A 24,887-nucleotide genomic window follows, 5' to 3' on the forward strand; every position below is an offset into this window, starting at 1 on the left:
AAGTCAGAAAAAGTTTATACTGAATTATGGGAAAATTTGTTTAACTTCAGACAATCAAGTTATGCTTGTGTACATGACATGCTATTCCCATGATCCTCTCTGCACATCATAGATTCTATCCTAACTCAAGCAAGCACTTTAAAAATTTAATCATAACTGGAAAGAATTTCCCCACTGCTCACTGTCACTCACATATCCTTCACCAAAAACAATTTTGTTCCAGTTCCAGTTACGATATTGTAATAACCATCAGAAAGCCTATCACTTTAAGTCAGTCAAGATCTGCTTGCAAAATATAATCAAGCATAATTTCATGATTCAATAAATAGTATATAAATCTGCTATTGTTGGTTTTCATTTTCTTTTCAATACTACCCATTTCCATTTTCTCACTGGTAGTTATTCTGACTATTCAAATATCACTATTGCCCTTTATTGTTATTCAAATGGAATTTTTATTAGATTTTTACACTATATATAGGGCTTTGCTTCTTCACCAGCAATAATTCTATTTCTGAAGGAAAATGAAAGTGATTGCACACAAAATTCTGAGTTCTTACTCTATGCTAGGTTAACTCCGTACCTGAAATGGGATTTTAATTTAATCACATTGAAGAAAACCAAAAGGATTTTATTAGCTACCTTAAGAAAGCAGGAAAATATCCTTTTTCATGCAGGTTTTTTGGTTCAAAGACCCATGAAACCGTTACTCCTCCCAATGATGTGTATAAGACAAGGTTACTGACCAAATTAAACTCTAATTTCTTTCGTCAGATGGTATTTATCATTTTGGGGGGTATTTTTCTCTTGAAACATAGGGAAAACAAAATATTCTATACAAATAGTTTAAAGAAAATGTTAAAATTCAGTTAAAAAATCTTTTAAATATGCTTTTTAGTAGATCTATGGAAAATATAATTTAAAAGGCACATAACCATAAACACATTATTGTTGGTTTTATTAATTCAGTACACTGGTTCACAAAAGAAAACTGGCTCAACGAGAGGTTATAGATCTCAAAAACAAACCTAACAAATATTGCATCAAGTTACATAAAATTAACTGGTGTGTCTGTCAGTAGCAAGCAGGCTTAAAAATTATACATTTTTGTTGTATCCTACGAGCAGTTTTTCTATGTACAGAAATAGAATATCATCCATTACTATAAACCACAGATCTGTTCTCTAGTAAGAAAACTAATATAAGGGCAGAACACATGAAAATATCAGGCACTTTACCCAAGAACTAGAATTCCTCAGGGAAGACAAATCTCAAGGTTCTAGGATTTGCTACAAGGGTCATGAAGAAGGGGCAGCATAGCTTGGTACAGAGACCAGTGGTGACAGATTTGGATGAGGCTGGGCAAGAAAGCTACAGAGTTAGTAAATATTTACCTGCCCTCTCTGTGTACAGAGAGAGCACTCTCCTCCATGCTTCAAGGAAATAAGAAATAAAGGACTTTAGAGGCTTACTGATCCTTGGGAGACAAAGCTAATTATATTAAACAATTCTGGTGCAATGTGAGGCATCATGTAATTAAGCACTAGCATATTTATTTCAGATAACAAGAGTTATAGGAATTTAGAAAAAGAAATTCAGGTTCCATAGTAGCACCTAGAAAGAGCATGACCACATGGACCCTACATAATATCACAACCATCTTTACCAGTCAATTCCCAAGGGGCCTCAGGGAATGAATAATTTGGGAACATGACTTCTATGATACTACCCTCTTTTTCCAATTTACCTGCACAAATGTTCTCATATACCTTTCCTTAGCTAGAATCAGAACCCACCACGTAGAACAAAAAAACTAAATGTGTGAGACCTAGACAACAACATTCTTAACATATTCTCCTTTAATGTGAAGAGAAGCAGAAATTTTAAGCAGGAGTGTTCAACCTTTTAATTATAGAAAAACTTAATCTTTAAGCAGGAAGAGGTCAGAGAATTTGGGCTCTAGTTTCTACCATATAAGTTTGCTGTGTGACCCTGGACAAAGTAATTCTTCAACCTTGACAAGTGTCATGATTTCCATCATCCCCCCAGCTCTGAGCAGGTCCTTGACTCAAGGACAACTTTTGGCACTGTTGCTTTACTTTAATTAAAGGAATGGAATTCTCTACGTAGCCTCTGGTGATTTTTGCCCCCAAAGGTGCTTTTGACACCAAGTGGAAGAAGAGACCGTTTGCCAACTCCCTGCTTCCATGATCACGATCAAAGTTATAAAGCCTGCTGTAAGTTAAGGACATAAATTTAACTCACCTCCAGAGACTTCTGTGTTGCTCCTCGAGTTGAGTTAGCAGATGCTCTATGTATTTATTGGAGTCCATGTATTCCTGCACATACAGACACACAAAGACAAGTAAAACCTCATTACTATAGTCACCAGAATTCTAAGACTATCTTTATCTCTACAAGGAAGATTTTTGACAAGATAATCCCTTGGTCCCTCCCAGTTCTAGAGACAGTGCTTCTATGACTTACATGCATAGTTATTTGAGGATGAATAATATTTTCCCCATATCCTGTGATCATTTTGTGAACCAAGAACTGAAGAGAACTGGAGTTCTACAGAGTCAGCATAAAAATCCTCTTATTCACAGAAAAAAAAGCTCAATTGCTTAGTCATCTACACTGTGATCTGTGTTCTACTGTATAAAAGTGAGTCAACGTTGTTGCTGACCTTAGAAGAATAAGAAGAAAGTAGACAATACAAGGCTTGATTACACCATGCTTATGAGAATCACTTCCTAGCAAAAACACTATTTTTGAACTATATGGAATGCTTTCCATATTCACTGTCTGTGTTTACTGGGCATATTGTTTATGCTGATGAAGCACACGTCCATTTTCCTTCATCTCTATATAAAAATATAATTTAATTTGTTTGTTTTTGTCTAAGACTGGCTTCTAAAAAGACATGAAGGCAAGGTATATCTTCTTTTTTAGAAATGTATGTGTAAATTTTTGTAAATCAAACCATATTGTCAGGAAACATTTCTGAAAAATAAGGAATTCTTTTGTCACATAAGAATTATTTGTATAAATCCATAAGTTATTAAATATGATTTAAAATTTGTGATTTCTGAACATGAGGTTCATATGCAATAGTTGCAGTTGCTAAAGTGCAGCAAAATACAATGTGTAAAATTTGATCATTTGTTTCATCCTTAACTTGATATTTCTTTTCCTTTCTGTTTAGAGATGTAGCCTGCAGTCCTCGGTGTCTACAGTACAGCTGCCTGAGACGGAATAATGTGCAATGATTTCAGTATTAAGGTATCCATGAATGTTACTGTTTCATTTCTTATGGATTTGAGATAAACTGAGAACTTTGATTAATATTGATACTTTTCTTTCTGAAATACAGATTTTGATTAAATGCTATACATAATCTATTGCTCCTACAGGAATATTCACTCTAATTGGGGAATGGGAGGCAAGCAGAAGAAACACAGTATGGGTCGACCTGATATAATGGAAAGAGCCCCGTCCTGAGTTTTTGGACCTGGATCTACCCATGTTGCCTTAAAGAAGCCTTTTACCTTTCCATAATATTTCAGTTAGACTAGAGAGTGTACTAAATCCTTATTCTATAACACTATAACAATAATTTTATTGGAGATAATTAGCTATAGAGTTTTATTCTTATTAAATAAAATTTATTTTCAGATTAGTTATTTAAACAAGACCATTGGGCACATCAAAACCAAAGCAGAAATCTGTTACTGCAGGAAGTTGTAATAGTTTGTGGTTATCATATTAAGTATCCTGATCAAGGTTTAAACATGATTTAGAACACTCAAAATTATCAAAGACATTAGTTTTCAAATACATCCCATCAAAAAATTTTTAAAGACACTGCTGCCAATTAGAAACAAATGGATAAATCTCAAAGTCATTCATCCCTTCTTTATTCAATTGTATTTTCAACACTTATTATACACCAAACGCTGCTCTAAGTTTGGTTGATATAGTTATAACCAAGAGGGAGAAAATTCCTGCCCTCAGAGAGCTTACCTTCTGTAGAGGGAGACATAACAAATGAATAAGTGAACACATTGATTTCCACCTGGTTACGTGCTCTGAATAAGAAGGAATCAAATAGGCAATAAGAGACTTTAAATGGGGAGGGGCACCCTCTTCATATAAAGTGGTCAGAAGAAGACTCTAAGCAAATGATATTTGAGCTAAGACCTGGAAGAGAAGGAGGAGGCGAGTATATAGGGAAAAGGGGGGAAGAGGGATAGAAGATCATAAAGGAAACAGCATATGCAAAGGCCCTGAGATGCAGTGTTGAAGGAACAGAAGGGAAGCTAGTGGGGCTGGGAGCAGAGACTGGGGTGTTGAGTCTAAAATGAAGTCAGAGAGGCATGCAGGGGCCCAACCATGTGCAAGCTCTGGCAACAGTTTGGATTAAAACCAATGAGTTTGTTCTTTTGTTCATTGTGATCAGCTCCAGTCAGAGGTTGAAGTTGAAAAATGTACTGATTAGAAATATGATCTTTGGGGCTGGCCCTGTGGCTTAGCGGTTAAGTGCGCAGGCTCCGCTACTGGCGGCCCAGGTTCAGATCCCGGGCGCGCACGGACGCACCGCTTCTCGGACCATGCTGAGGCCGTGTCCCACATGCAGCAACTAGAAGGATGTGCAGCTGTGACATACAACTATCTACTGGGGCTTTGGGGGAAAAATAAATAAATAAAATTAAAAAAAAAAAAGGAATATGATCTTTGCATCAAAGAGATTGAGGTTCAAATCCTAGTTTTGGTACTTACTAGATAAGCTCTCTCAGGAAAGTTGTTTAATCTCCCTTAGCCTTATTTTCTTCATCTTCATCAGAGGGATCAATAATACTTAATTTACAAAGGTGTTGTAAGGATTCTATAAGATAGTTTAAGTTGAAATAAGCATATGCCACAGTGTCTACCAAGCAGCGAGCGTGCCTTTTTCATGTTACCCATTTCTTCTCAAGAGGCAAGTTACTTTACAAGATGCAGGTAAGATCCATTTTCTTTTTTCTTACCCAACTTCACGATTAAGTGCATGCTTCTTCAATTACAGTTGCTGAATATTAGAATAGGTAGCTAGGCAGAGATTAACAATACAGATTTTAAACCATTAAATATATGTATTGCTGGATCATGGTTTAAAAGCTATTTCAAATAACAATACTGGCTGCTTCCATTTAAAGTAGCTTCACCCAATTTTCCATAAAAATAATTATGATGACAAGTCTTAAACCATGTAACAATGGGGAACTAGGATTATGGATTCTCTATCCTTTTCAGCTTTATTTTTCTCCATAGCATGCTTACTTCTAACATCCAATTTATTTTATTTGGGTATTGCCTATACCCCACCCCGTATGCACACACACACTCTCATTCTCTCTCCAACACCAACTGAAATGGATTGAGGAAAAAAACAAAAGATGATTCTTGCATGTACTTTTTGTTAAATGAAATCCTTTTTCCCTGCCTAGAAGAACTTAGGCAGTGCCTTCATACAGTTATCATTTCTGGCCCGTGAACTGAAGAAATTAGTTAACTAATGAGAAATCCCTACCATTCTGTAAGAATAAAATAGCATTATTCTTCTGGGAACCACTTTTATCCATCTGGGAACCACTTTTATCCATCTATTTGGAGATTAACTCCATGGAAACAATTGAGGGTGATGGCAGTGAGGCTGGCAGCGGTGCACAGGGGAACTACAGTCACAGCAAGTACAATATTGTAGCTGCTGTGCCTATAGTAAGAGGTTGGGTATAAAGTGCATACTGGATGTTGATATACAGAGACTCCAATACTCCAAAGTATCAAAAGCACAGGGAGAAAGAGAGGGCACGGCAAGATTCCATCTCAGTATAACATAGCTCCCCAAATCGCCTGAAAGACACTAGATATTGGGAGAGCTTGGAGAAAAGATTTCTACAAATGCAGACAGACTGAAAGTAGAATCGACACTGTCTGTTGGTGATCCCAGGGCCTGGAAGGGTCATTTCAGAATGAGTAAATTGCAAACATACAGTATAGAATCCATGAAGAAGTACTGGAGTACAAGAGACAGCATGTCACCCTCAGTCACAGGAGAGGCTGTCATTCTGAAAGTGATTTACAAGAAAAACATGAAAGCATTTTAGAAAGAATATTAACACGTTCAGTAGTATCAAGAATGGTGTCTCTGAAACCTGCAGAAAGCCTAAAAGAATGCTGAGGCTGAGATAAAAAGACAGCAGAATTAAATTTAGAACAGTATGAGCTGAAAAGACAATAAAAATGAAATAAAAAAGGAGCTAAGAATTTCAAGTAAATATAAGCAGCAGTAGCAGAATTGAAATCTGTTGATCCCGACATTGTGATTTTTATTATGGGGTGACTCTCCCCACCTTGAAATGGTGCTTCAGAGAAGAGTGGGCAATAGATTTTGGTGTGTTGGCACTGAACTGATCACATTAATGAGGTCTTCTTCTCAGTATCTCATCTAGAAACAAATCCAATTCCTCAGCCCAGGCCAGGTACTGAAATACTAACCCTTCTGCTACTTCCATGGTATGATTCAGTTAGTGTCTATATAATTCAATTAGTAAGACTAAGACTGCTATAAACTGGAAGAAAATCATACACCCATAACCCCATTGTCCTTGGTGTCAGTGTTGACTGTCTAACACGCTACCTATGAAAACTGTCCGTTTTCCAAGCCTCGCTTTGCCCAGCATGTTCTTTCCATGCCACTCAGCACAAAGACTTTATTCAAAGTATAGTTATTAACTTGATGAACATTCTATTCTACTCATTTTCCTTATGACAAGCCCACATTAGATACAATAGTAGAACTGACAATGAAGGTACGTATATATAGAGCACAAACGTAATAATTTAAGTAAATGATAATCTAAGTAAATAAAGGATAAAGATGAAAATGAATAGAGACATGAAGGATATTAGGTCAGAAAATGTAGGTTTGTCTAACAATTACAGCTTTGACTATTTGACAAGATCTGGAATGTAAACAATGATCAAAGGGAAAATTAAAGAAACATTTCAGAATAGAACAGAGAAAAAGACCCGATTGTGTACATCAAAGGGCTCATCAAATTCAGGTAGAGTTAATGGAAAACTGTCCACACATCCACCACATGAGAATTGAATAGAAATAGCAGAGAGAAAAGAGAGCAGGCTGCCAAATAGACTAACAGGCTTCCTACCAAGGAGTTAGAAAAGGCTGGCACCATAGCTACTGGTCACCCCAGATGTCCATTGCAATGAGATACATAGACAGACCTTTGAGTCTTAATCTGTAAATATCCCCAATCTAGTAGTTGCTGTGTAACAAAGCAACAGAAAGACATTCTCAGGTATTCATGAATTCAGAAAATAAAGCACCTACATTAATTAAGAACTAAAATATATGTGTGTGTGTCTTAAATTTACTTAAAGTTGTGCACATATACACAAATGCACATGTACACAAATATCCAAGAGATAAGTAAAAAATATATACCAGCCAAGTATATGTATATATGTATGTGTGTGCAAGTGTGTATATACACATATATTCTAGACCTGAGTAAGGAATAAAAAAATATAGAATTCACAACACAAAAAAATTCAAGAGAATTTAGAGATTTGTATGTCTAAAAATGTAAATATGATCATAAAATTAAACATAAAAGTCCCAGGAGGCAGATGTAGAGTGTACGTTATGTATCTTTGTGGTATACATCACATGTCTTTGTGGTGGACAGAGGGAAGAGGAGGAGAAAGAGGGAAGCAGGAAGATGCAAAAATCCCTTTGTACATAGAAGACAAAATTATTGTTCTATACTTGACTTGATAATCTGAAAAGCTTAAGTACAAAGGTGTGTTTTGCCTACATATTTAACAGTTGGGGAAAGCAATCTGATAATATGTCATGAAAATTAAAACATCCATGCACCTTTGATCCAGAAATTTCATGTCTAGGAATCATCCTGAGTGAATAATCAAATTAAAACAAATGATGTTCAAAATATTATTTAGGACTATTAAAAAGCTGAATATATCCTAGCTTCCAAAAATATAGGAAAGATTAAAATAAAGCATGCTTTGTCCATTTGAAGAATTATACAAGTCCTTAAATTTGTAAAGAATGTATAATGAAATGGAAAACAGTATAACGTTAGGTGAAATAAGTAGGATGTAAAACCACATAATCCTTTTATCACAATTTTGAAAATACATATAAAAGATTAAAAGAGAAAAAACCAAATAGTATATGGTAATATTATGGGTTAATTTAACTTCTGTATACTTTTCTCTTTCTAGGTTTACAATACTATGCTCACTATACAAATTTAAAAAGTGATGATTTAGAAAAATACATCATCAGAATTTATAATTAAATTTTAGAAAGCTAGATCTAAAATACCACAATGAAACAATTTCCTTTATATTATTCTAAAGCTAAGCTGGTATTGGAAACAATGAGGCCTCCCTATTTCACTTTTTTTTTTTTTGTCTTGTCCTTGTCAGTGTTCCACCAAAAGCATTTCACCTAAATTAGGATTTGGGAGGAACACCAAGTTACACCAAGACATATTTGTATAATATGTTTTAAAAATTTTACATAGGTACAGCATTAAAAAGACATCTATCTGTTCCTTGGCTAAAAGTTGTGCAAATTAGATTCATTTTGGAGATATATTTCAGGAAATTTGCCTTTCACTTCTTTAATGCACATGTTTCAGGGAAATTAGTATGAAACATTTAACACAATTAGAGGTTTATAGATATACTGAACATTGCATATCTGTGTAGCATAAGCCCATTTAATGCAAACTTCCTATTGTCTGATCTAGGTCAGTTCTGAGCAAGCCCCATTGTAAATGTATTTTAATGATGTAAGGATCTGATCTATCATTCGTTTTAAGTGGAATTTAAAATATAATACAAAACCAAAGCTTGCAGAGATCCAAATCCCTCCAAATAATCTTCATGTTATAATGAGTATAATTTACAGCAGAGCTTGTGAAATCCTGTCAGCACTTTTGTCACTACTAATGTAGGGTTCCTCATTCACCTTTGGGCAAAGAAGCATGGACCAGGAGGCTCACTGTTGAAATCAACAGACCTAGCACTAGTTACAAAAATTTACAATTAGGAAATGACCGACGACCTTAACAAGTGATGCTGTCTTCAAAAATTATGTTGTCACCTTAATGAAAGGGTACTTCTGCACGATAAATGTAAAAAACTGAAACACACCCACTTCGGGAATTACACAGCAAGACAACAGAAAGGTGCCTCATACTTGACTGACATCTGTGCCAACGTGAATTCTTCCAGTGAGATATTTTTAAATGTTAAACACAACAAACAAATCAATTCAGGAATACTAGCTTTAACAGATTGCCGTCACTGCCATTATCTCTCCATCAGCCATCTCTAATTCCTCTTTCCCGTTCACTCCTTTAAACAACTGAACCTTGCTTCCACTGCAAACTCTTCAGTGCAACTGCTCTATTAGAGCCACTAATGACCTCCATAGGTGGAATCTCAGGATATTGCTTCTTCCTTATCTTATGGCCAGTTCCTGCAGCACTTGGCATTGTAAATCATACTCTCTCCCTCCCTGGTATTCTGTGCAAGTGTGAGATACATAATCAAGAGTATGGTTCTATCCTAGGCCCTCCTTCACTTTCTACTAGAAAATCCCGTCGACTACTAGGGCTTCAAAAATCACCAAAAATCCAAAGACCCCCAAATATTTACCTCCATGCTAGATGACCCTCTTGAGGTCCAATCCTGTGTATCCAGCTATTTACCCAACAGGTCCCTTTGGATGTGCCACAGCTCTTCAAAGTGTGTCTTACTTCATCTTTGTATCCTCCGATACGTAACAGAAAACTTGGAACATCACAAGTACTCAAAGATGTGTTAAATAAATGGAGGAATAAATTAGTTAATTAGCTAGATGTTTGTCAATCTCCTAAGAGAATCTGAAACTGTAAGGCTATCAGTGTGGTCTTCCAGAACTGCTTTTTAATTGAAAAGGTTATAATGGTCATAGAGACATTAGGCAGTTTTCCAAAATTACCATATACTCATTTCTATTAGTACAAACCAGAAATGGCATCTCGGAGATAACCTATTGACAATTTTGCAAAATCAATGTGTTCTTCTGACCTCATAATCCTGAGGAAGATTTAGGTACATTGCTTATCTATGTCATGTAAGTCATGTGGGTTGTCCAAGTTCAACACGATGCAAAAAGTCATAATCAAGTTTGCTATCAAACGGAGGGATAATTGATAGTGTGATGAATAGCAAACCCCACAGAGTGAAAACATCTCCTTAACCTATGTCATGTATGAAAATTTGTATCAATTAACAGTGACAGAATATAGACATATAGCCACCATGGCCATTGAAAAGTTTTATTGCCTGCTATTTGGTATCAAGCAATGCAGTTGATGCAAATCAAACTACATGTACATCTTAGCAGAACTTTATAGTACAATACATCTCAATTTGTTGGAGTCTACTAAACTGTCCTCCACCATATATTTTGTCTTATTTCTTTTAAAGACAGCTCCCACTCCTCCCCAGTTTTGACACATGGCTCTGGAGCTAGAGATTCTATTTCCCAGCAAGCTAGGTGTGAATGTGTGGCTGAGTTCCAGCCAATGAGATGTGAGCAAAATGGTGCATGCAGTATCCAAGTACTCTCCAACCAAAAGACAAACTGCTTGCCTATTTGCCTATTATGCACTCTTCCCCTAGCTGGAAATGGTAGTATAGCCTTGGGCCCAGAGAAAGAAGGTAGTGTTGAGGATGGTGAAACTGATTGATCTTAAAGCAGCTGTCCACCCACCCTAATCCTTCCATTTGGCCTCGTACATGAAGAAGAAATAAGTTTCTATCTTATTTAAAACACTGCATTTTGAGGTCTTTTTGTTACAGCAGCTTAGCCTATACTGTAAGTAACACAATAAATATTAGTCAATTCTTTAGAAATTAACATGGCAAACAGACAAAGTGAAATGCCAAGTAGCCAACTTAACATCTCTACATTACTGGATTGATCTAGTTTGTAGTCATTATAGTTTTCCAAAGCACTTTGGCATCCATTCTCATTTGGTCCTCACAACATCTTTGATCCATGGTCACCATTTCAATTTAGAAAATTAAGGCTCATATAAGGGTTAAATGATTTGCTTGGTGTCCAGCAATGAAAGACTTAAGACAGTTGTTTAATCCAGCACATTTTCCACTGTCCCAGGCCAAATTGAGGCACAGAATCTACCTGCCCTCAAAGTAGATTCTATGTTGGTAAGATGGAGACCAGAGACAGAATGACTTCCCTAACCCCCTCACTTAGGGAGATCTGGCTGTATGCAAAGCCATAAAACAGTCAGGAATAAGTCTCCAAATGCATACCAATTGTCTCATCTGTATAAGTTTGGATTTGGTTTTGCTTTGAATCCCCTGGCCCAGTTCAACAAGGCCAAGAGCAAAAATTAAATTCTAGTCTCATATTCATGACACTATTCTAATATATGGAATGAATCCAAACTCAGCATCTTTTAATTTTTATCAAATTTGACAAAGATGCTATCACTGGTACCTATATATTCTTTGAGGAAAAGACATAACAGTTATGCTTGGTTTTAAGTGAAAAACAAGTGATTATTGTGTTTACAAGCTGCTCATACTATTTTCTTACATATTGCTTTTATAGCAGTTTGGGAGATAAGTATATATTGGTCAAACAAAGGAATTCATTCAGGTGGAAAATATAACTCGACTTGTAAGTTTAGTGTTTTTTTTCTTGAGGTGGAAAGGAAAAATAATTCAATCTATCCTAAAGTTCTGCAAGTCAGTAACATATCATTTGTCACCATGGCAGTAGATTCTCTATACATATTAACCAAAAAAAAAAAAAGAGAACAATCACCATAACAATATAAATGACATGGTTAGCCGAGTCCTCATTTCAACCTTGATTCTTGCTTTGATGGAGATACTGACAGAGCCTCATATAAGTGGAAAGCCTCAATTAGGTCACCAGCTACCTTAAATAGAAGAGTTTGGCAACACAAAGTTCAATGACTATTCCAAATCCCAGTATCACATCAAAAGCAGGAATTGATGGACGGATCTATGCATCAATATACTGTACTTTTCACGTATATCTTTCCACTCAAATATTAGATCACAGAATGCCATCTCACTCACTAAAATGTGTCATGGCCCTCTGAGCCTACTATTATCAATGCCCTTTAAAATCTGGCCATTTTTGTTCCAATTTTATCTCCTATTACTCCTCCATAGTTGTCCTGGAACTCTGGTGAAGCCACGCTCCTTGATTTTCCTAAAAAGGCCAAAATATAAACTCTTTGCAATCCCAGCCCCTAGCACAGGACTTGCCAATAATAGATGCCAGCAGGTAAGTTGGCACCCATGTTACCCACGGTTAAATGCCTTAAAGGCATTTTAAGAGACTAGTGCACTTGAACTGTGTGAAGCATCTCCTGGGGAGAACACCACATTTATTTCTTCATAGTAATGGTTCTCTTTTGTTTATCTGAATCACCTGGAGGGCTGGTGAAACCAGACTGTTGTGCCCCAACCCCAGGGTTTCTATTTCAGTGGGCGTGGGAAGGACCCTGAGAATTTGCATCTCTAACAAGCTCCCAGGTGATTCTGATGCTGCTGCTCTGGAGACCACTCTGAGAATCACTGGCTTCTGGTAACACGGATTAGTTTATTGCTTAGCCCTACTACCATTCACCGTCCTCTTAAAGAAATTAGTAAGACCAGCGTAAATAACACCACATTCAATTATTCAACAAATATTTGAGTGTCAATTCCTTCCAGGTCGGGGAATCCAGCCATGAACAATAGACAAAAGTGTCTGCCTTCATGAGAGATACATTTGCGAAGGAGACAACTAAGTAAGTGTTACGTGGAAAATTTAAAGAGAGAAGGAGGAAAGAAAGAGCTGAAGTTGAGTGATAGGTTAATATAGACTGGTAGAGGAAAAGACAACATTTAAGCAAAGACCTAAAAGAAATGAGGGAAGTCACCCAGGCAACTATCTTGGGAGGCTCATCCAAGGCAGAGAGAAGAACAAGTACAAAGACTTTGAGGCGGGAGAGTGCTGGCAAGTTCTAGGAACAGCACTGAGGCCAGTATGGCCCGAGTGCAGAGATGGAGTGTGGCAAGGAGACAGACCTTGTAAGGACTTTGTCTTTTGCTCTCAATGAAGTAGGGAGCAGTTTCAGTAGGATTTGATTCGAGGAACGAAACAATCTCACTTGAGTTTGAAAATGATCCCTCTGACTGCTGTTACCTGCAGGAGTGGGGGCAAGAGCAGAAGCAGGGCGACCAGCTGGAGGTTACTGGAAGGAGATGAGCGTCACTTAAATAAGGGATGTCACGGGGAGAATCATCAGTTATTGAATTCAAGAGATATTTTGAAGATGAAGGTGACAGAACTTACTGATGGATTGAATGTGAAAAATGAGGAAAAAGAAACAAATCAAATATAACTAGATAATGTGACATTTACTGACAGAGGGAAGACTATAGAAGGAGCATATTTGGGCAAGAAGTGTTGAATAAATTGTTCTCCTTCGGGTAGTTAAGTTTGAGATACCATTGCATATGGGAGAGGAGATGCTGACAAGGACATTCGTCTTAAGGCATGAGATCTGGGAGAGAGGAATTTGGGATTCCATAGTGTGTACAGATAGTACTTGGAGCCATGAGACTGAAGTGAGATCACCTGAGGAAGGAAAGATACTGAGGAGAAAAGGACCCAGTAATTGGAGGTTGGGAGGAGAATAAGCCAGTAAATAGAGAGGACAGTGACAGAGGTACAACAGAGACTAGCATTCCAGAAGAAAGTATTTCAAGAAGGGAATGCCAAATATAGTCAATGGTCAAGTAAGACAGTTAACCACCACAGTTGCCAACATGGAGGCCCTTGGTGGCCTGACAAGAGCAGTTTTAGTGGAAGAGGCTTTCCAAAGTCCTCACTGGGGAGACTAAGGAGAAAACTTGATGCCAGGGGTGGAGAGAAAGAGGATGAACAAAGCTCCAGAAAATACCATGTGGTTCTTAAAGTTCAGTGCTCCTGAGTGGCTCTGGAGCCACTTGGGAAAATGGCAGATTCCAGGTCTCAGCCCAGAGATTCGGGTTCTGTAAGTCTGGGAGTCTGATGTGGCCCAGAGATCTAATTTTAACAAGAACTAGGGAGGAAGATGTTGCCAGTTCTCCCTAGGGCACCTTCGGAGAATGATCTCCCAAATGGAGGTCTCTGTCATTTCTGAAGGCCTAATGCAACAAACCAAACCAAACCAATAACCATCAATCAATAAACAAGTCAAACCTTTCCCTGAACCACCCACATCTACTCTACCACTCTGACTCAGGGCCTTGAAGTTTGTTGACATTCCCACATTATTAGAGAACAAGACTGTGAACATAAAGGTGTTTTAGAAAAAGAACAGATGGTTCTACCCATGTTGGAGCCAGGAACTCTTCTAGGAAGACCTGGGCTGTCTATCCTAGGAAGATGCCCTTCGCCACAAAACGGCTGTAAAAATATTTTTTTGTTTTCATATTCATCCTTAGTAAGAAGCTGCCCTCAAGAAATGGGCTATTTCCTACTGGGTGAGGGCATTACGCATTTATGCATTAACACATAAACTTCGTTTGGATTTTATATTCTGAGCCTAAAAGCATTTGTGGATTCAAGGATTTGGGTGTGTTACCTGTTAAGCTGCCTTTCTCACTTCCGGGCACTGCCTTTCTCACTTCCGGGCACTGTGCATAAATCACACTGGAGCACAAAGAACTTTCCTCCTGGCACGAGGTGTTACAAAAACTTCCTCTCTACTGCCTCTGGGTGGGGATGGTGGCACTCAGGATCAGATTGCCTGTCCATATTTCATTGTAAAAATGAGAAAGCGAAAGTAATGGACCTGATCTTGAGTTTTCCTCAATCTCATGTGGCTGCAGGCTATTGTTTTTAATTAAGTATTTAAATATTCAGACTTGTTTTGATGAAAGGAAACACCAGCTTTGTCTTGTTGCATTTTCTAAAACAAAAAGGCAGCGGGGTATGTGAATTACTACCGCTGACCACCACGCTTTCCTCTAATTCCTAACTCTGATCACCACTTGAACATCAAGTGATCCGTTATAGGAGACCACAGGTGTCCCCCTGACGCACACCTCTGGAAATAAAAGTTGGAGGCCCTGAAGAGATATGCCGTCCTCTTATCAGATGTGATATTCTGCAGGGTATACGTGCGTGCGCACACACAGAATCTCTATTATCGAAGCAAAGTATGAAAGTGGACTAAAAGTTATGGGGAATTCTGGAAGTCAGAAAAAGATCTGCATGTGACTGAAAAAAGCTACAAAACCACAACTCAAAACATTCCCAAGAGAAAACTACCATGAAGATAAGGGCTGAACCAGAAAAACTCCAAGCTCAGACCAAACATAGAAAGAATCAGAGTGTACTCTCGGGCAATAGTCTATGTGATTAATTTAAATGTAGTGTTCTGTGGCCATCCCCCTCCTCTCACACACTAAAAAGCAAGTAGCAGGGAAGTTTGAACTCAGGATAATAAAGAACTGTTCTCTACTGAGGATTAGTTTCATTCTGGGGAGACAGAGCCATAAACCTGGGATGGGGTTTGAGGATTGGATTCTTTGTGGGTATGGGGGCCTAAGAAAGAAGTAAAGCAGAGCTTGAATTTGCTGGATCCTCTGCAGGAGATCCTGTGGGCTTGTTCAGTAGAACCCTCTCTTCAGTTAGGGCTGTCAGCTTGGAGAACTCTAATGTGATGTGGAGAGCTCTAGGTCATTTCTTCAGCTGTGGAAACCCTAGTGATGAAGACACTTGAACTTGCCCAACATGCTCCACAAAGAGGCCGACTCTACAGAAAGACACTTAGCTCCTTGAGGACAGTTAATTGGTATTTCACTATGGTTCCCTACACCAACACCACTACTAGTATAATGGACATGGGGCAAAGCAGGAAACATCTGGCTGACACTCTTTATTTTCAGATCTTTAAATAAGACCAGGAAAATGCCACGTGGGAACCAAAAGATAGGATGGTAAGGATGAGGACCCTCTTTTGGCAATGGGCCCCTGGATCTTGAAAATAGATTGCATCAGGGGCTGTCTGTTATTTTCACGGGCAGCCCCTCTTTCTAATTTGCAGCCTTAGCTCTGCCAAGGAAGAAAGTGGAAAGGGGAACAGTGGAAAATATGCACTCCTCTGAGACTACAGAACAATTTCATCCTTCAACTTTGCCTCCAGAGACCCTGGGCCTATGCCTTAGTTGATTCTCTTAATAACAGGATAAACAGCTTCCAGAAGAATCATGCCTATGGAATCAATGGCCAAACAAGGAAGAGATTAACATGGTTTTAGAAGATGGAGAGAAAGGACTTATGAAGTAAAAGATACCCCCCAAAAACACTCAGTAACCACCTTTTTCATTTTGCTCAGAGACTGGATTAAATACCATCTGTTTCCTGGCACCTTCCACTCTCTACTCTGTAGCTTGTTACTTGTGAAGAAATGTGAGATTATCCTTCAAAGTGCTCCACATGTCTTACAGCATAAAATGATTACCACTTCTGTGATTAAAAGTGTTTTTATTAATGGTAACCTAAAGGGCTGATAGAGCCTGAAGGAAATAGTGCAGTTCTCTTGTTTGAAAGGTAATTAGAAAGCTATTTTGCCCTGACAGTGGAAAGTCTCTCTGATTCGGGAGAAAAGAAGTTTCTTCTCTCTTGAAGGGCAAGACAAATTAAGTATGTGTTAGAACGTGGTTACAGGAGTCTTTGAATGCTCCCGTTGGCAAGACTAGGGAGAAATGTTGCAACACTTGGCAACTTTTACTTTATTGCAACACTGGGCAACTTTACTTGTGCCCAGAGCCCCAATCTGTGTGCCAGTCCCCCATTCCTGGAAGAGAAGCAGGGTCATAGCACAGCCACTGATCATTTCCCATCACGTGAGCACCTGCTGACATTCTCCCCTTGATTCTGCCTGGTCTGACAGAAACGGTACATTTAGCCTCAGCTAAATAGCCACTTCACAAAAAACACATTCTTCTAATAATAAGGATCCAATTCAAAGTTCCTCCCATTGTGGTCTCCCGACCAGCACCATCAGCATCACCAGCAAATTTGTTATAAATGCAAATTCTCCGGCCTTTCCCCAAACCCACTGAATCAGAAACTCTGCAGGTGGGGCCCAGCAATCTGTTTTTAACAAATCCCTCAGGCAATTCTGATCCCACTAAACTTTAAAAGCCACTGTTCAATAAATGGTTAATAAATTAAGAGCTCATCATCATTACATTCATTACCCACACGTACCCCTAATTTAAGATTAACAAATCACTTAAGTCTATAATTAGTCTCTTGAGTTGCCCTCAGCATTGAGTAACAATTTGAAATTTTTTAAAATCTCATTTTTGAAGGTAGGGGGCTGGAGAGTCATGAAGTGACTTGCTTCATTGCATCAGGTGAAAAATCTAAGTTTGGTAAAAATAATGCAAAACCAGCAATAGCTGTGCTGCTGTGAGGCTGACATACTAACGATGTAGGTACCATTTAAAAAATCAGTATGAGAGCAGTACGCTTCATAAATAATGGCAGCAAGCACCTGTGCAGTTACCATTTTTTTGGTATTTCCTCTAAAAGCCTGAAGTAGCTAAAACCATTCAATGAATGGACTGTGCAACATTTGGGATCTGAAGAATCGTGAAAGAACTTTGTACTGGAACAATCACCCAAGACGGGAATTCCCATTTTTAAAAATACATATTTGGGGTAGCAATACAGATAGTTCACTTACCAGTGGATAATAATTTGTATTTGGGGTAGCAATACAGATAGTTCACTTACCAGTGGATAATAATTTAACTATCCTAATCCTTATTTTTGATGAAAATCAGCCACACACAGACAAGGCAGATGTGTTCAATCAATTTAGAAAGGCAATTTACTGTGATGAAGCTGTTAACAAGTCAAAAAGAACATCAGGAAATTTATGCAAATATTTTTGGGAATTTGTTCTGAGTATGCAAATGCAACATAATTAGTTATCGTGCTTTTCATGCAAAATTAAATTTGCTATAATAACGAATCACACTCAAGAGTAAGGCTAGTTAACATGAAAAGGACCCTCATTTTTATGACTGAAAGGCTGCAAATTGAGGGTAAACTGCAGGTGAGTCTAATTCCAGCCTCCAGTACTGTTACTCATTCAGGTCAAACAAAACCACTGCAACAAGAGGTGGGAGGATTCTGCTGAATCCGTGGGCAGCACTCGTATGGATGCAGGAATCACCAACAGTAGAAGCAATGGAGCGTCTGCTTTTGGACCAGGCTGTCTCGGCTATCATTAACCAGATCGAGTCTCTTTAGCTTCTAATTATTTTGGAAGGATTCAGTGTCATCATTTTATTTTTACCGGAAAAGCAAAGCCAAACTTCTATTTTGGAATGTCTCTAAAATCTAATTATTGCTCAGTTCCTGCCTGCCCCAGGCTGACAGGCTAGAGAGAATTTGGACTTCTGGTATGTTAGTTTTCCCTGACTCACTCTGTCAACATCCACAATAATAGGTGGGCTCTGGATCTCCTCTTGCTGGCAAGTTTCAGTGTCTGCCATCCTTGCTGGGAAACGTAGGAATTAGGCTCTAAATGCCTCCCAGCCACTTAAGCTTTAGCCCATCCCCGTTTGCCCAGGACTGAGAGGTTTCTCAGGGTATGACACTTCCAGTGCTAACACTGGGTAAGTCTTGGGCAAACTGGAACAAGTTGGTCACTCCACCATGATCACACTTTTCTCTATTACTCCCAGCCTATTTTCCCATTCCTTGTCACTGGGCTTTTGAAAATGCTCCAAATTCACAGATTTTCTGAAAATGCTCCAAATTTCTCCAGGAGAACAGACTCAGCTCTGAACTTCAGTGCTACTGACCAGTCCTAACTCTAGGAAATGCATTTGCTCATCCACCATCCACTAAAGAAATGGATGCTTCTTCTAGTAAGCCCAATCACTGAGCTAGGTCTTGCTTTATCTCGGGTGGACTGCTCTGCAACCAAGGGGTCACCATCTTCCTGAGAGTTCACTCTCAAAAGGCTTCTGCTCTCAACACCACCCCTAAATTAGAGCCCCAAAGATAGGTCAGTTTGCATCATAGCCATGCCCCCACACTAGATACTGTGCTTTGATATCAATTACTGCTCAGCAGCCTTCAGTGGGACCAGCCCTTCAACCCGGTTAGACTCAGGTCTACTCTTGGTTTATCTCTCCATACTGGTTCATTATTGAGGTCCCAGTTTTATAACTTAACATATACTTTGCTATCTCTTATAGAAACGATTGGTGTACTTTTTGAACGTTCACATTGTCTTTTCTCCGAGGATCATGAAGCAGCAGGCATAATGCTCTTGCTTTAGAATCTAGAGTGGTCAAGTGCTTGCCATATTAGTATTGAGTACATAATGACAGAAACAGCCTTTAGTAGCATGTTTTTGGCTAAAAGAGGAACCCAAAGCTGTACTAAAGCTAGGAGGAAACTCCAGGATTTGAAAGCTGCATCTATCCCCTTAGACAGACTGATAAGAAGACAGACACGGTAGAAACATTTTGTAAAAAGGGAGAAATGAATGATATAAGGGCCATGTCTGCCTGGCTGCAGATACATGGAGACAGCTAATTTCCTGTTGAGGCTGGCTGTTACAGCACCTGACTTCTCTGGTTTCAATAGTTCCATCACCTACTTCTTGCTACATCCTGTGCTTGACAATGAAATACTCCCTAACAACATAAAATATGTTTGACCCTTTTCCCATCTATCCCAGTTAAACTAAAAAAAAAAAAACAAGACTATAACCAGATCAAGTCCCAGTTCCAAAGCAATAGCTATTTTATTCACTCCCATTTGACAGTATTGCCTTCTCAACTTTAACTATGCCTGTCTTTGCCCAATATTAAACTTAATTAGCTAAATCTTAAAATATTAAATGTTTATGCACTTACACAAGTTATGTTTCTGTAAAAATTGCATGTATACCTAATTTTATAAATTGAATGGATACTTTATCTCACGATAAATCATTTTGTAAAGTGAATATCATCCCTTAATTCATCATTTTTGCAAAGCCCATTTTATACATACAAGGTTTGCCTAACAGAAAGTCAATAGATTTGATTAGACAGGCATAGTCCTTCTAATCTGTAAAAACACCAATAGTTAAATCAACATCTAAATACCCACAGCACAAATGATGCTCTGCTCAAGATATCACCATTGGCCTCTGAGAATGGACAAATCATGAATGAAGGAAAGTTATATACAGTGAATTATAAAGACATTTTATAACAAAAAGGTATCATTCTGTGATTGAGATCCAGAGGCAGGTAAAACCAAGGCTTATTGAAGACTAAGCTTGTGGGAAAATAATTTAGAAAAACCACATTTTACATAATGCTTTATTTTCAACACAATGTCATAAGATTTAATTGTCTTTTACAATGTACCCATAAAACAAGTACTTCTATCTCCATTTTACTAATGAGAAACCTGGACACATGGAGTTCAAGTAACAATATTTGAGTGGGTAGTTGAAGACAAAATGTTAGTTTAAATCATCAAAAAAAGAAAGTAGAAAAATTACCTTTCTTTCCAGAAGTTTTCACTGCCCATACAGAATATTCTTCCAAAAAATTGCATTTCAGAATCTGTCCTGGGCTCAGACCTTAAGACACATACAAGCCATATAGACCCAACTCTCCTGGGTCTGTTTCCTTCTTTATAAGATGAGGAGGTGGGGTCAGGTCAGCGGTTAACAAACTTCAGAGAACATCACAATCACCTGGAGGGCTTGTTAAAACACAGATTGCTGGGCCCACATCCGGAGTCTCTGATTCAGTAGACCTGGGGCCAGACCTGAGAATCTGCATTTCTGACAAGTTCCCTGGTGACGGTGATGCTGCTGGTCTAGGGGCACACTTTAAGAACCACTGGACTAGATCATCTCTAAGGTCTCTAAGATTTGAGTGTGGACAGAAAAATTTAATTAATAATCTCACATCTAGACCAGCTGCAAGTAAGTGTTCATTTATCCATGCATCCATCCATCTTTCCAGCTATTCATTCAACAAATATTTGTTACAGATGTGTTTTCAAATAGTTCCCAGTTTGGGTAAAAGTAGAGAAAATGATTTAGTAAAGATAATAATTTATGGGTATTTGACAATTCTCTTTAATTCCATTTCAGTGATCATGTGAAACCAGAAAAGTGAATTAAGTCAGAAAAACCATGTAAAAACTTTTAAGATAGTGTCTGGCACTACAGAAAAATTCAGTAAATGTTAGCTGCATGGATCACTGAAACAGACAATCCTTGTATCACATCTCACTTTCTTTTCTCGCATTTTTGTTATAGCTGCTAGCATCTCTCCTATTTCAGCACTTTGGGGCTTTCCTCCCTATCCTTTGCTGAGACGGTTAAGCAAGCAAAGGTCAAATCAAGACCATGCTGAGAAAGGGGGATGTTGGGTTAAAGAAAAGGGAGGATGATTACACTCAAACAATATAACTAATTTCTAACACGAGTTACCTGATTGAAAACAAAATCCCTGCCCCGAACAGTGTGTAGCAGCTCTCATTAGTGCCAGCCATGCCTCAGGACACACATTTCTCAGGTGCCACCTCACTCCTTCTCAGATAGTTGGGCTGGGGTTGGAGGGTGGGGCAGCACTGGCAGCAGAATAAACCGGCAGACTCAGCACAATTGTCTGGGGAATCAGGTAAATTAGCCTTGATCACTGCCCCAGCCTGAATCACATTTTTAAAGGGCCAAGGCTCCACGGGCAAGTTTAAATAATAATAATAACAACAACAGTAACATTCCTAATGCTTTTTTACAAGACCGGAGCCTTCAGCTGATCTCAGCTTCTCACTGAGAAGTGTTTGTCCCATCCAGGGCCTGGCATCAGCAATTTGAAATTACGCCCATAGAAACTCCCCAAAACTCCTCTGGGAGTGACGCAAAGTCACCCTGTCTGTGTGAGATAGATCCTGAGCTCCAGACAGAAATCTTGATTTCCAGATTTGTCTTCTAAAAATACCTACCCCAGCATACATCCTTTGACCACCCCCCCGACTGGGTTTCAAAGCTACAACCGAAGTTTGAAATTAAAACTTTAAAAAGGCTGGACTGCATTAAATTTAACTTACCTATCCCCGTACAAACCAGAAGTGGATGAGGAGTAAACCAGGCCTACTGTGCAAATAGATTAACTCCACCTCCGAGGATGGCTCAAGGGGATGAGAAATACCCGACTCTGAGGGTGCAGAAGGCCGGAATGGCATGTAAGTTTCTCTGAGCTGATTTGTGACAGCAAAACTGACTCACTGAGAAAATCTTTTAAAAATATTTACTTGGAATCACACAAAAAATAATTTAAAGGACTTTGTCAGAAGTAGGAAATTCTGTTTCACAGCCGGCTGAGTCAGACCAAACTGCCGGAAAGACTTCTAGAAACTTTCAGCTGTGCTGTAGCTTCCTGGTTGTGTGGTCTGGAGACGTGCTTCTGAAACCAAGGCACAAAGAGAAATTCTCAGAATTTCTTCAAAGATTTCACTTGGGGATCTCAAAGAAGGCCTGATTTTAGCCAAATACAAGGAAACTGTTACAGAGTCACACACGAGCATCATAAGAAAAAAAGAAAATACATATTTAAAGCACATTTTGTATGCCAAGCACTTTTAGAACTCATTTATTTATTCACTCAACAAACTCTGCTGAGCATCTGCTATATGTAGTGCTAGGAGCTACTGGATATAACGGTGATAAAAATAGGCAGAGTCCCCTTCATCACTGCCATATATAATCTTTACAACCACCTGGGAGGGAGAGAGGAAGGAGGTACTGTTATCTTACTTTATAAATGAGGAACTATAGCTTTAACATGTTAAGCCACTTTCCCAACTATATATATATAGCTGGTGAGAGAGAGCCAGAGAAATTGGAATCAGGACTTTGTGTCTCCCTAGTGCGTGCTCTAACCTTTGGGGAAGGATGGATCTGAATACTCTATGAAAATGAGACTGCTACAGCTTGCAAAGATTGCATTTACACAATCCTCTGAATGTCTATGGACGTCTGACAATAAGATTCTAACAGAAACTGGATTTCCTTCTTAGTACAAAGCCTTTGAGATGATGTTTCCTGAGGGATTTTCATGTACTATAACTCATTTTTATTATTTCAACCCTAGCCTTCCCTAAGCACTTGCATCTCTAGTTTCTATAGCATGGCTCTATACTGGTTTAAGGGGCATTGCATAGCTCAAAGTTATTGGTGGGTGTATGCAGTGGACATTCATGATTTTGGAGAGCAGAAAGCCCCCTTCTTTGGGGTAATCACTCCTCCTCTACCCTGTGGTCCTCTATCCCTGCTCCCAGGGTGGAGCCTGTGACCTGAATGAAAGCTCGTAGGCAATCACATTCCCCTGGGGATGTCAGTTGGTTCAAGGAAGGGCCCTGGATGCAATCAGAGCCAATGAAGTTTTTCTGGAACTAACCTGTGAAGGGCATCTTCTCTTCTCCACTAGCCTTGAGGCTACCAGCTTCAGCATTTGTTATAGCCATCATCACCTTCTGGGCCCATCACACATTGCCTTTAGGCTAACTTCTCCCTCCTCAACACTCCTGAAAGGTTCAGTTTTACCTGATTTCATCAATGAAAAGCTGCTGTTCTGCTGATGGTGTGTGCTAGAGTCCGCAAAGGTGAAGCCATCCAATGGATGACCACCCAGTATGGACTCGCAGTTGTTACAATTAACAAAGTATAATCATGCAGCTCTTTTCTTCTGCTTGTTCTGGAGGGTGGACCACTTTAGGGATGAATGGCTCAGCATTTTTGGCAGAGGAACAGCAGCTACTTAGGATACCCCTGATTGAAGAACAACAAAGTCTGCCACAGAGCTGGTAAAATGGGGACAATGAAGGCAAGATACAGCAGATAACTGCTCTACCTTCCCTCGGAGACATTTTCCAGCTCTTCATTTTGAAATACATTACAGAAACCTGGAATTCTGGACATTATGGTTATTATAATGAAGAATCCCATCATTCTGCTCCCCCCATCTCCGTGGACCTCTACCCCAATTCTAATGGCCTGTCTGTGAGAACCATGACGTCACCCACAGAGCAGGACTTCATGATGACTCATCCTTCATTCCTCCTGCTGCCCAAAGTCACCAGGATCTTTGCTGCTCAAAGTGGAGTGCACAAACCTGAGGCATCAGCATCTCCTGAGTGCTGGTTAGAAATGCAGAGTCCCAGGTCCCACCTCAGACCTATGGACTGAGAATCTAACAAACTCCCAGTTGCTACTCCTGCTGCTGGCCTGTGGACCACATTCTGAGAAAAAAAAGTTTAGATTTTCCTAATCCTACTTGATCATAAAGTTCACCTGGGGAGCTTCTTAAAAATACCCATTTCTGGGCATGACCTCAAAACTTCTGAATCAGAATCTCCAGATAAGAGACTTGGGCATTCACCAGGAAACCCAGGCGATTCTTAAGGGTGGGCAAAAATAGGAAACACCAGGAATGGAACTTAGAGTCCCAGGCATGCTGTCACCTGCAGCTTTTATCCTGCCTGAATTCGGCGCTTAGCAGATGGAAACACACCACTGGTCCCCCTGGGGCTATTTCTTTTCCCCCTTTTTTTTCCTCCCCAAGGCTTGCTAACAAATGCTGTATCTTTAGCATCTGGAATTGTTTTTTACCTTTTCTCTATATTGTTAGGTGAGAAAAGACCTCAGAAGTATTTAAAT

General features: G+C 39.0%; 1 protein-coding gene across 5 annotated transcripts in view; it reads right to left on the reverse strand.

Moving 5' to 3' along the window:
- NCKAP5 (NCK associated protein 5) overlaps nucleotides 1–24,887 on the reverse strand; it is a 906,791-nt gene that overhangs the window by 574,372 nt on the left and 307,532 nt on the right. For all 5 annotated transcript variants that reach the window (XM_087435078.1, XM_087435074.1, XM_087435075.1 and 2 more), the window contains one exon: nucleotides 2,266–2,339. In XM_087435078.1, coding sequence (XP_087291204.1) covers nucleotides 2,266–2,339 — 74 coding nt within the window. The remainder of the gene's footprint in view (nucleotides 1–2,265; nucleotides 2,340–24,887) is intronic.

The sequence above is a fragment of the Ceratotherium simum genome, chromosome 9 (genome assembly GCF_057802395.1).
Source record: "Ceratotherium simum simum isolate JZ-2026a chromosome 9, ASM5780239v1, whole genome shotgun sequence".
Taxonomy (NCBI): Eukaryota; Metazoa; Chordata; class Mammalia; order Perissodactyla; family Rhinocerotidae; genus Ceratotherium; species Ceratotherium simum.